Genomic DNA, 12,513 nt, shown 5'->3' with positions numbered 1-12,513 from the left:
TTTGTTTGGCTAAAAATCCACAAACTATTTCTCCCACCATCTATTTCTAAGATATTACACTCTCATCCCATTTATAAATTTACATTCCAAATGCAAACACACTTTCTATTACTTTTGACTTTCCAAAGCTTGTTAATCATTTCATTTCAACTAATTCTTTATATGATAAAAATTACATTTTTAAATTAATTATCTAAACAATTTAGGTACAAAAAGTACATTAAAGACAAGCAACACTAAATTCTAAACATATAATATTCCTAAATAAAATCTAATAAATATATACTGACAAATACAAATATATAAAAATATCACTAATAAATAAAACTTTTAAATATATTTTGGCAAACAATTTGTCTTTTTCTTAATCTAGAAGTGAAATTTAATTTTGTTTATCTACTTTTTCTTTCAATTAGGAACTCTTATGAATTGAAAAATATCTTAGAAAAAGGATAAGATTCAGCATTTTGAAAAAACACATAATCTATTAAATAAAATTTTCATTGATTAAGAACTTAAGTTATCGAAATTGACTTAATTTATTTTCTTTGGCTATTAAGTAAACTAAAGATAGAATATGACAATTCAGTTACAGTTTTTGGTATAGGGGCACTGCTTTCTTCATCTTTTTCAGAAGAATTTAAACTGTTCAATGATTTACACTCATTGTTATTGTTGTTGACAGCTTCATGACCTGGAAAGCTAGCTCCTCCACTGCCACTGCTGCTGGACCTACTAAGACCCATGATATCTCCCCCACCAGCTGAGCTACTAGACCTGCTCATTCTAACACTTTCCTCGCCACAAGCAGAACTGGTTGACCCGACCCGGCTGTACCTCCCATTACTTCCCCCATCCACACTACCTCCCCCAATGCCATACACAGGTGAGGAATGATTTCTTGGGGAGGAAGAACCATAGTCGTTACGAAACCGGTTTTCCCCGCCTGCACCTGGTTTGGGCTTGTGCCAACGACGATGGGAGGCCAAGTTGGCTGGGCAGTTAAATGTTTTGTCACACTCAGGACACTTGTACTCTACATTTACTATCATAGAACACCTGTAAGAATTTTGAATAAAATATTTGTAATTATTTTCACCAAAGTTTCAATGCTATAGTCTCTTAAAGGAAGCCTGCAAGAAATACCACACTTTAACTGCTAAAAGACTGCCACAAGTAGACCCAATTCCCCAAATTTGAAGCCTTCAGCTTCTATAACAAAAAAGTTCTAGGCATTTTAAAATGACATTTTATGTACAATGAAAATTTTGAAAGAATTATAGTGCTAATGTTAGATATTTTGAAATTAAACTACGTGGCCTAGAAACAAAATTATAAGCTTATTTTTGTCATAAATTTAGGCAACCAGTAACTAATTATATTTTTACAATAAAAATACCCATTTTTATAGTCAAAATCATTTTAAAAAATTAAGTTTAACTTGCTTTGTACAAAGTGTACTGTAGCCAATCAGAAGGCTGAATCAGCTAAGCAACCAATCACAGCTGAGCTTGTAATAGTTTCCCCTTTGTTTCCGCTATGATTTTTGTTTAAAAATGCAATTTAAATCGATTTTTTTCATGGATTTTGACTATGAGGAACACAGTAATAGTGTCTGACTGATTATGACGTAACAAAAATAATTAGCCAATGAGAGGCCGTTATTGACCAATGGTAAAATTTATAGTGGCCTCTCATTGGCTAATTTTTTTGGTACGTCATAATGAGTCAGACACTATTACTGTGTTCGACTATGAGATGTGGTGTTTTTATTGTAAAAATGTAATCAGTTACCGGCAATATAAGTTTCTGACAAAGATAAAGTCATAATTTTGTGACTAGGCGACATAATTTAATATTTTTTTTTCTTTTATAAGCATTGGAAATATTTCAAAATATTAATTGTACTTAAAATGCTATTTTAAAATGCCTAGAACTTTTTTGTTATTGAAGCTGAAGGCTTTAAATTTGGGGTATTGGGTCTACTTGTGGCAGTTTTTCAGCAGTTATAGCGTGGTATTTCTTGCAGGCGTCCTTTAAGTGAATGATCAAAAAGACAACAAGCAGCTAAAAGTTACTTCAGTTTCTCTTTAGAAAATTAGCATTTAAAACTGCCTTGTAGTTAAAACAATAAAATGATCCAAACATACCTGTGTTGTGCAAGACCAAAAGCATCTTTGTATACTTCTTTACACAGACAGCAGATGTATTCTCCTATTCTAAATTATTAAACAAAGTGTTAGGATGGCCTGTATGAAAACAATGGGTGAAAATGAGATTGCGCACTGAACATGATTATTTTAGTTAATTTGGCTTGCTTTACTTTTACCCAAATATTTTTTGGAATATATCTATAGTCTATTTCTATAATTAAATAATCCAGGAAAGAAAATTAGAACAGAAATTGCTGAGCATAATATGATATTTAAAGGAATCTAATATGAAATTTTTCAAATAAGACATGCAATCTTATTTGTCTTCTCTTAATTCAAATTGTAAAATGATTTTCATAAAATATGAAATCTTGAAGAATGTGATTAATTATGATAATTATGTTAAGTTAGAATTTTTTAAAGACACAAAAGGTGTTTAATTTTGCACAATTTCTGGGGTGTAAAATTTTTAACTTTACTTCTCCCCTGGCTGGTTTAAGAGGGTGTATCTGGGGTATGTAGACCCTTGTTAAAGGGTTATAAACTAGGGGGATACTCCCATCTGGATGAAGTAGTTTATTCGAGATTAAGTCAAAGTCTACTTGAAGGTTATAAAGAACTTTTAACTAACCTATTTTCAATTTTACTCAATTCTTCTTTAGCCTCCTCAGTCACCTCAACCATGTTAAAACTAGGATCAATGTCACCTATAAAAGAAATATAAATTATTGGAGCTTTAGGTATGTCTGTTCTTGGCAAATGATGATTTCAACATTCAGAAAAGGCATTTAAATTGAGAGACAATAAACTTTACTTTTTCATTTGTATTTTTATTTGTTTTGATAATTTAAATTTGGAATTTATAAAAATGATTAGATAATACTTTATATCTATTTTTATTATTAAATTAAACAGTTTTCTAATATCCTTATTTCTGTCTATATTAAAAACAACTAATTAGGCTTTCTAAAACCTGTTTTTCCTAGTTAATTGAGTTTGAAATCAATACAGAAAAAATTAATCAAGATGTATTTTTGTTTAAGGTGTTTTTTATTTAAGATTTTTTTTACCAAAGAAGAAACAAAAGTGATGAAAAATTTGACAGGATAACATTTTCCATTTAAAGAAGCCTTAAACAGTTACATCCTTTAGGGATGTTTTCTTTAAAACATAATATTTAGTTCTAATTTTATAAAAATCTATATATAGTTTGTTTATCTTTTATTTAGAATTAATAAACTATGAATTTATCTTATTTTTAATATGACTGGTGCAATGGTTTAAGAACATTTACTTTTGAGTATTTCAGAAGAATTTACATGCTTACATGATTTTTTAAGAGTTAAAAATTAAAATAGATAATAGTTATTTCTCGCATCGTATTATAAACAGCTTTCCGCGGATATAGAATGTACAATTATAAGATTAAAACCAGTTTTTTTTTGCCCCGAAGGCACCGGCTAAAAAAACTGGTTTGAATCTTATGATTGTACATTTTTATATTCGTAGAAAGCTGGATATAATACGATGCTAGAAATAGTTTTTTCGTATGAATGAGAACCAGTTCCTAACCACCAGATTCGAATGAATACGAGAAAAGATTTTTACCTGTTTTAACTCCAATAGGTTCAGAATCAGTTTGTGAATGCCTAAAATGGAAAATTTAGTAATCTTTAAAATATGACAGAAATAGGGATTGAAAAAAAGGTTTTAAAAGAATAATTCACCCATTCTTTCCCTTTAGTTTTTGTAGTTTTTAGTAGCGAAGCTACTCTATTATTCGAAATGTCCGTCCGTCCGTCCGTCTGAGACAGAGAGGGGGAAACGTGATTTTCTCGGCTCCTATAAAAGATAGAGAGCTGAAATTTTCAGGGATTAAATTTGTTACCATTCTTCATATTTTCACCAAGATTCGTCAATTGGTTGAGGTGCTAGATCGAATCCTATATTTTTAAGTTTTCATGATTTTCTCAACTCCTATTCAAGATAGACGGCTGAAATTTTCAGGGATTGAATACTTTCATATTCTGAATGCTTTTATCAAGTTTTATCAAGATTTGTTTATTGGTTAGGGTGCTAGTTCGATTCCTAGATTTTTAAGTTTTCATAATTTTCTTTACTCCTATTCAAGACAGACGGCTGATATTTATAGGGATTATATAAGTCAACAATTTACATATCCCCACAAAGTTTCATTACGATTTGCTTATTGGTTGAGGTGCTAGATCGATTCTTAGATTTTCAAGTTATAAATTCTACTAGGTTTTGTCATTTTTTAGTTTATTTTTTTTTATGAAACTGCAGTTTATTTTCGCCGGATTCCATCCATAATTTTTGTGCTTCGCTACTTATGGATGTCGTCATCCTTGTTATTGTATTTATTCATAGCATAAATGTTTGAATTTACAAATATCTATAATTAAAAAATAAAAAAATTGTTACCTTCTGATAAAAGTTCCAGAAACCGGGCTGATATCATCATCCAAAGCTTCTTTTCTTTTCTGCTGTCTTCTCTTTTTTCTTCCTTTCTGTTCAGCTATCCCATCCACATCATCATTCTTTCTCTTCAGCCCTTCTTCAAACCGGTTTTGAGGAGAGTGTAGGGAGGACAGAGCAAATTGTGGAAAAGGTGGAGGTGGATGGGCTCCTGTCTGGGATTGGTACAGGGCAGAAAGATTTTGTTGGCGAGCTGCTTGGCCCTAAATATTTTATTTTAGATTTATTCATCCTATAAATACATTATTATCTTTTTACTGTTGAACTATAATTAATTTTTTATGTATTAAAATAATTGGTTGAAAAGTTCAGCCACTCCTAATGTTTTAACCATGATCTAATTAGAGCTCAAGGTTTTAGAGACTTCAAATAAGAAAAAAACTTTAATTACCAGCATAAGTTACACTATAATTTTTCTGTTTTTTACTTTTTTAAGTTCTACACAAATTAAGTATTGATAACTTTCCATAAAGTCTTACCTGTAGAATTGCAAGTCTATTGTAGAACAATTTGGCAGATTCTTTGGCTAGGCAATACTGCATAAAATCAGCCTAAACAATAATTGAGATTATAAACATACTGGGTTAAAGTAACACATCCGCTATTGGTTAGGGAGTTAGTAGATTTAAATATTAGTCAATTTATTATTAAAGATTGAATACTCTCTCTACTGCTAGTGTAAATGCAATCTATAATACAAAGTAGAACGATGTCTGTCTGTCTGTTTGTAGCGAAGGATCTCGCTAACCGCTGAACCAATCGGGTTCTCCTTTACAGGGTAGCTTCTCATAGGTCCCGGGAAGGTTTATAACTATTTTCTTGGGGGGTGGGACACCCCCAACCCCCCCAAAAAATAGAAAATACCCCCCCCCAAATTTTTTTTTTTTAATTTTTCTTTTAAATCTAAAATACCAAAATATGTGTTGATCAAACCTCTTTAGGCAAAGCCCCTAGAGGCTAGGGGCGAAGCCGCTAGTCTATAATACAAAGTAGAACGATGTGTGTCTGTTTGTTCGTTTGTTTGTCTGTTTGTCTGTCTGTTTGTTTGTTTGTTGCGAAGGATCTCGCTAACCGCTGAACCGATCAGGTTCTCCTTTACAGGGTAGCTTCTCATAGGTCACGGGAAGGTTTATAACTATTTTCTGGGGGGACACCCCCAACCACCCAAAAATTAAAAATACCCCCCCCCAAAAAAAGATTTTTTTTTCTTTTTAAAACTAAAATTCAAATAGTGTGGTCGACTACCCCTAACCCCCCAAAAAAAATCCCCCCTCACAAATTTTTTTTTTTTTTTTAAATCTAAAATACGAAAAAATTGGTTTGATCAAACCTCATGGGGCAAAGCCCCTAGAGGCTAGGGGCGAAGCCGCTAGTTACATATAAGACATTACAAATCAAGGAATTTATACTTCAGGTCAAAGACAATGAAATCAAATAGTTGATAGTTTACAATGTGCTAATTTTATTTTAGCATCTTATTACTTGTTGAATAGGATAACACCCACTCCTTTGGTTTAAATTAACCTTCCAAAAATATTTATTTACTTGAATTCTTTCAGCAGCATTCTGTAGAGATCTTGCAATCAGTGTTGATGGGTGATTTGGCATTCCAGGAAGATGTGAATATCTTGGCATCCCTGATCTAAGAACAAAATTTATTAATATGTTTCTTAATTGAGGTAACATTGGTACATAATAAAAGCCTTTAAAATAGCCTAGTTTAGAATTAAAAAGTCGATTGGAGCATTTAGTTGTAAGAAATATTATACAATTTTTATTTCTAATATTTCTATATTGCCAAGCAAAATTATTTTCTCATAATCCGTTTAATGAATTTTAAAAAGTTATAATTACTTTAATTTATCAGTTTATTTATGTCTAACTGATATTGATAATCTACAAAAAAATACTGCAAGCTTGATAGTTATTATCACCCAGGGATCTAAAGGGATAAGGCAATGGTTGATAAATTTATGTCATTGTACATCCCCAATGACGATACACAAAATTACCCCATCTGTAGACTACAATTAGTGGTTGAAACGTTGGACACTCAAATCAAAATTCAATAAAAGTCCCCAAGGTTGTTAAACCAACAAATAAGAAAACATTATATAACTTTGGGGACTAGTGTAGTACACAGCCCAATGTTCCCTTTCTCCCTGTTATTACCTCAAATTGCTGACATGTCCAGAGGAGTTTATATCGTCACTTGAATGAGAAATATTTGTATCATCTCCACTGCCACTGTTACTACCACCACGACAAGATTGTTTGTCAAATACAGAGTCATCTGTCTGCTCAGGACTATGGCAGGACCCTGAATAATTAAATTATTAAAGTACTAATGCTGGTTACTTTGTAAGTAAAAGCAAAATGCCTTGTTCTTTCAATTTACATGTACGTACACAAATTTGTGTATTTAATGCCAATTTTGACGGTTCAGAAAATATATGTAACAGGTTCAAGAAGGAATTTTAATTTGCCGATAAATTGATGTAAGATCCTAATATTGATAAACAAAATCAACCCATATTAGATTAGAATTAAGGGTTGAAAAGTTTAAACACTTTAACTAAAATTACTCAACGTATTTAATTAAACGTATCAGTGAACGTTTTTTTTTTAAAAACTTTGGATACCCCTAAACCCCTAGGTTTAATAGTATTAAAATTAAGATGAATAACCGTCCCTGAAGAGCAAGAATAAAATGAACGAACTGTGAAAAAAAATCTTTAGATTCAAACCAAACATACCTGTGCTACTTTGAATATTTGAATACAAAGACGAGCTTTTATCACTTCCTTCAGAGTCAGATGCCTTCATGTGTACAGGAAATGGAAGTGGTCTGAAATAAAACATGAAATTAAATTTAATACTTATTCTCGTATTCATTCGAATCCGGTGGATAGGAACCGGTTCTCATCCATACGAAAAAACTATGTCTAGAAAATCTGGTTTAAATCTTATGACTCTACACTTTTATATTCGTAGAAACCTGGATATAATACGATGATAGACATAGTTTTTTCGTATGGATGAGAACCAGTTCTAATCCATCCATGTCTATCATCGTATTATATCCAGTTTTCTACGAATATAAAAATGTACAGTCATAAGATTGAAACCAAATTTTCTATCCCGTGCCTTCGTCTTACAATTGTACATTTTACATCCGCGTAAAGCTGTTTATAATTAATACGATGCGAAAAATAAAAATCATTGAAATACATCTAATTTGAAAAAAAACTAACACAACATTTCATCATTTAACTTGTTTATGTGTGACGTCAAAATTAGATGAAATTTACCTGTGTTGATAGGCACCTGGCAAAGGCCAGCAAGGTCTGTAGGTTGGTGTTGGCCAGGCTAGACGTGGTACACCAACATAATCTGATATAGGTTCCTGAAAATTATAATTTTTATAATTTTTTATGTAAATAAATAATGTGTAATTGAAAGACTTTAAGATTAGTAAAACTGGGGAATTTTTTGCGTATTTTCTGTATAGTTGTGTGTTAGCCTTTAGTCAAATGCGCTTACTAAGTCATACTGTTCTTAATTTTAACTATTTCATATATATATACATTTGGTCAAAATTAGGAACAGTTTGATTGAACAAGCGCATTTGACTAAACACTAAAACGCAACTTTGCAGAAAAAAAACGCGAAAAAAATTTACACCAAATCCTAATTTAAAGGACACATTTCACTTAATACAAAAAGACAAATTTACACTGATTTAAAGACATTACCTGTTGTAAATGAGAATTCTTGGTTTGTTGCTGCAAATGATAGGCAGACACTAACTGAGGTGGTGAGGATGGCGGTACATGCGGTGGGAGAGACACTGCTGGGCCAGATAACATTGACATACTAGATAGTGATACCACTGGCCCGCAAACAGGTGAGGATATATCGGGTGAGGGAACTTCTCTTTTTAAATCCATCCACAGTCAATTTCTAGAGCTTCATATAATTCTAAAAATACAGGTATTGAGAAAAATGATAGAAAAACTGTTTAATTGCTGAGCCATATAACAAAACTAATACAAAGGTAATATAAATAAATGTTAAAATATTAATTAATTTTTTCCCCAAACATTTAAAAATCCAGCTAATTTTTTTCCTTTGCTTTACAAATATAAGCTTTAGTGCTTTAATGATATCAACAGAAAATATATTCTAGAAGTCTCTAGGGGCCCTTAAGTTAGGGAGGGGGGTAGTCGACCCTAAACTTTCAATTTTAACTTTGTAGTTTCGTTTAGCTGTTAGTGATATCCTTTGCTACACATACACGCACACAAACAGACAATCATTTTGTTACTTTTATAGAAAGATAAATGATTAAAATTAAATGTCTGCACAAAGCATCCCTTTTCTCTGGTGCCATTTTATGAACAATTATCAGGTTTGTAGAAAAAAAATATATTAAAACACATCAAACACAAATTTATATGTTATCTAGTAAATATTCTTTTTATCTCTTCCCCTTAATCTTTTATATTAAGACATCTGATTTAAAACATGATTCCAATCACTATATAAAAAATCTCTTATTTTTTTTATAAAGATTCATAAAGAAATAAAATAAAAGTTTTTTATATTCAAGATGCTTATAGCTATTTTGAAGATAAAAAAATATTTCAGTAATACATTCATCTTGTGTTAAAAGCAGTTTATACTTAGTACAGAGGAGGTGTAGAGGGGTGACAACAACCTCTCCCCTAAAACGAGACAGAATAACCTACACCCCTTAAAGGTTTTTACACCCCTCTGATGAATCGCTGTGTACGCCACCGGTTATATGAGTATACATGAGTAGAAAATTCAATGAAATAATTTTTGGAAGATAGTTTAGATTTATTTTTCAACACCGCCCCTTAGGCGTTTTTCAGTCATTGGATACTTGAATTATATTGTGTTAAACCTATAGTATTTATTGTTTACTAAAAAATAGTTTATTAATAAATTTTTAATGCAATGTAATTATCATTTATGAATGTTGATATTAAATGTATATGTTGTTTAGTCACAATAAATATTTAAATTACCATGACTTAAATTTTGCTATTATATCTTTAACAGGCTAATACATCTGATTATCTTTAACAAATAAAAAGAAATTTTCTCTTAGTAAAGCTATAGCTTCGAGAGAAATACCCTAATCCAACTTAATAGAATAAATGTTGAAAAAAAAAGATTTTCTTTCATTCTTTACAAATATCAGTCGGTTTTTCAGCTGAATCGTTTTTTTCTAACTTATTTTTAGATGAATTTTCTTTTACTAAAACGCTTAAACGTTATTAATTATTTAACTATTAAACTATTAGAAATTACGAAAAAGACTTGAACAAAATTAATTTCAATTGGAATGTCATTCATGAAGAAAAAACTAAACAAGAAAATATAATTTAATTCATTTAAAAAGATTTAAAATTAATCAAAACTGACGTATGCTATATATAAAGAAAAGGATTAGAAAGATAAATTTTATGGATTTCCTAAATCAAAATATTTTTTACGTCAATTCCTTATTTGTTATTTAAAAGAGATAAATATTCTATAAAAACGAACCTAGTAAAAGTGCCTGACTCTGATAATGAAAAATTAGCCAATGAGAGGCCAATATAAATTTTACCATTGGTCAATTACAGAGTATACTGGCCTCTCATTGGCTAATTTTTTTTACGATATAATCAGAGTCAGACACTTTTACTAGGTTCTATAAAAACAGGACAAACAAACTTTAGGTAAAAATTAAATATTTATAATTAAAAAATTTATGAAAATATGGCAAAAATTGAATCGGTATTTTCATCCAAATCATATTCTTTAAAAAAATAATTTTATCTATTATATAAGCCTTTTTTTGTCTGGTTATGAAGTTAAAAATTTTGAAAAAATAAAAGAATCAATAGACAAAGTTTAATAATTAACTTTGTCCTATATTTTTTATTGTTTTTTTAGAACAATTTTCCTTTCTTAGCTAACTTAATTAAAAAAACATTCTTTACAAAATATTCATTAAAATATTACCTTATAAAAGCTAAATTAATTCACAGTTATTTAGAACCTAACCTGAAGAAATCAAAGTCAATACTAAAAAGATAAAAATCTTGACAAAATATTTAAAAATGTTGGCATATAAACCCCCCCCTATTAACCCACCACCCTTTATTTAAAATATCCCTATCTCTCTCTCTCTCTCTTTCTTTCTTTCTTTCTCTGTACCTTTTGTAAAAATTTAGCTTTATTAAGTGCTAGTATATACAACCATCGGAGAATTTATTTCTCCGTTTGCCTCTCAGTAAAGCCCCCTCCGTAATCAAAGAGAGAAAAATACGTGAGAGGGGAAAGTTTAAGCGAGAAGAAATTCATACAGTGGTGTCTTAAAGGAGTTTTGAAAAGTAAATTCCTATTTTTTCCTAAATTCTCTAAAATAATTTACTGAAATAAAATTTAGTTAATATATATCTATTTAAAATAATAGGCCATAGGAAGGTTTAAGGGTATTTTAGAAAAAAATAGTCTTGGGATGGTTTTAGGCTATTTTACTGCACATCCTTCCCTACATTCTAGAGGCTCAGATGCTAGTATATGCTAAATTAACAAATTGTTAAAGAGAAAAAGATTTAAAAAACAGCCAGGTATAAGTTGTTTAATCAAAACCTTCATCTATTTTTTTTACATACATTTGTTTAGAGGAAACAAATTACATTTTGTAAAACAAATCTTCTTATAAAATGTTTTGTCTTCTTAAAAATAGCACAAAACCATTATTATACTTTAAAAATTTAAGTTTTATTTAACCAAGAAGTGTGAAAAATAACATATCCTGTTTTTTAATCTTCCTTTATATAAAATAAAAAGCCACTGTGGATTGGTATACACGCAAGAGAGTGTATCAAAATTGGACGGAATACCTTTGGTGTAAGTGTGTGTGTTTGTGTGTGTGTGTGTGCGTACTTTTCTCCTATTGGTTCTCTAGCAGCGGAAAAGTTTATTTTCATTATTTATTCTAGATTGTCTTCGGGCGGAAATATATTTTCTTCGCCTTCTATTCCTTGCTGTCTATCTATCTATTCTATAACAATATTTTTCTCTATTTATATCTCCTTCTCTCTATTTCTTTTGCCCTTACCCTTTAAAACTTTTATCATTTTGGTATTTCATAATTAGATCACTTTCGCTTAATTAATTTAATTTAAAAGTATGATCATTTAGTGGAGTAAAGAAAATTAAGCTTAATTAAAAGGACAAATATGTATAAAAGTAGAGCAGCTTAAATATAAGGAAGCTTTTTATATAAAAAATGACGTCATACTGGCCTACCATTGATCAATTGAAATGTATACTAGCCTGTAATTGGTAATTTAGTCTTTGTATTGGCCTATTATTCATTTAAAACAATCAAATGTAGAAATAGTAATTTTGCTAACGTTGGCTTATAGTCAAAACTCAAAAGGCGGATTGTACATAAGTTATAGAGTAGCCGAACTACTAAAAATATAAATTGCATTAAATCTCTTGAAGCTAAAAGCATTTAATGCATAAAATACCATAATATTCAACTATTTCGCTAAACAACATTTTATTTCAATTTTACCCTGAAAAATATAAACTTTGTTGAGTAGGGAAACAATGATTTGCTAATGGGAAATATATTATTCAATTCTCATTTGAACTATTTCTACATTATATAATAATATTCAATAAATTTTTCTTTTATATTAACAAGTCGATGATACCAATTTTAATAAGTCGATAAAACCAATTTTAAACAATTTCATATTGTCGATAAAACTAAAGTCCACACAATATTTAAAGATTAAACCGTGTTGTTTATAAAGATACTTCTTGG

General features: G+C 30.1%; 1 protein-coding gene across 1 annotated transcript; it reads right to left on the bottom strand.

The window, feature by feature from the left end:
* Nucleotides 1-468: 468 nt before the first annotated feature.
* LOC145327794 (uncharacterized) lies at nt 469-10,751 on the bottom strand. Its single transcript, XM_080171347.1, has 12 exons — nt 10,689-10,751; nt 8,405-8,630; nt 7,961-8,055; nt 7,406-7,497; nt 6,822-6,969; nt 6,195-6,291; nt 5,129-5,200; nt 4,596-4,852; nt 3,762-3,802; nt 2,785-2,860; nt 2,151-2,219; nt 469-1,059 (listed from the first exon to the last, which is right to left on the bottom strand). The coding sequence occupies exons 2-12, from the start codon at nt 8,597-8,599 to the stop codon at nt 540-542; spliced, it is 1,662 nt and encodes a 553-aa protein (XP_080027473.1). The 5' UTR covers nt 8,600-8,630; nt 10,689-10,751; the 3' UTR covers nt 469-539.
* Nucleotides 10,752-12,513: the final 1,762 nt, after the last annotated feature.

This window comes from Acartia tonsa, chromosome 9 (genome assembly GCF_053477335.1).
Source record: "Acartia tonsa isolate MP-2025a chromosome 9, ASM5347733v1, whole genome shotgun sequence".
Taxonomy (NCBI): Eukaryota; Metazoa; Arthropoda; class Copepoda; order Calanoida; family Acartiidae; genus Acartia; species Acartia tonsa.
Note: the sequence above shows the minus strand (reverse complement) of the source record. Positions and strands in the feature narration are given on the sequence as shown.

What these genes read in the sequence shown, in the direction of transcription:
- LOC145327794 (XM_080171347.1), bottom strand. Translation starts at nt 8,599, where the DNA reads ATGGATTTAAAAAGAGAAGTTCCCTCACCCGATATATCCTCACCTGTT. An exon ending in ATGCTGCTGAAAGAATTCAA is followed by an intron (nt 5,201 to 6,194) that starts GTAAATAAATAT and finishes ATTATTGTTTAG; the next exon opens with GCTGATTTTATGCAGTATTG. An exon ending in TCTGGAACTTTTATCAGAAG is followed by an intron (nt 3,803 to 4,595) that starts GTAACAATTTTT and finishes TTTCCATTTTAG; the next exon opens with GCATTCACAAACTGATTCTG.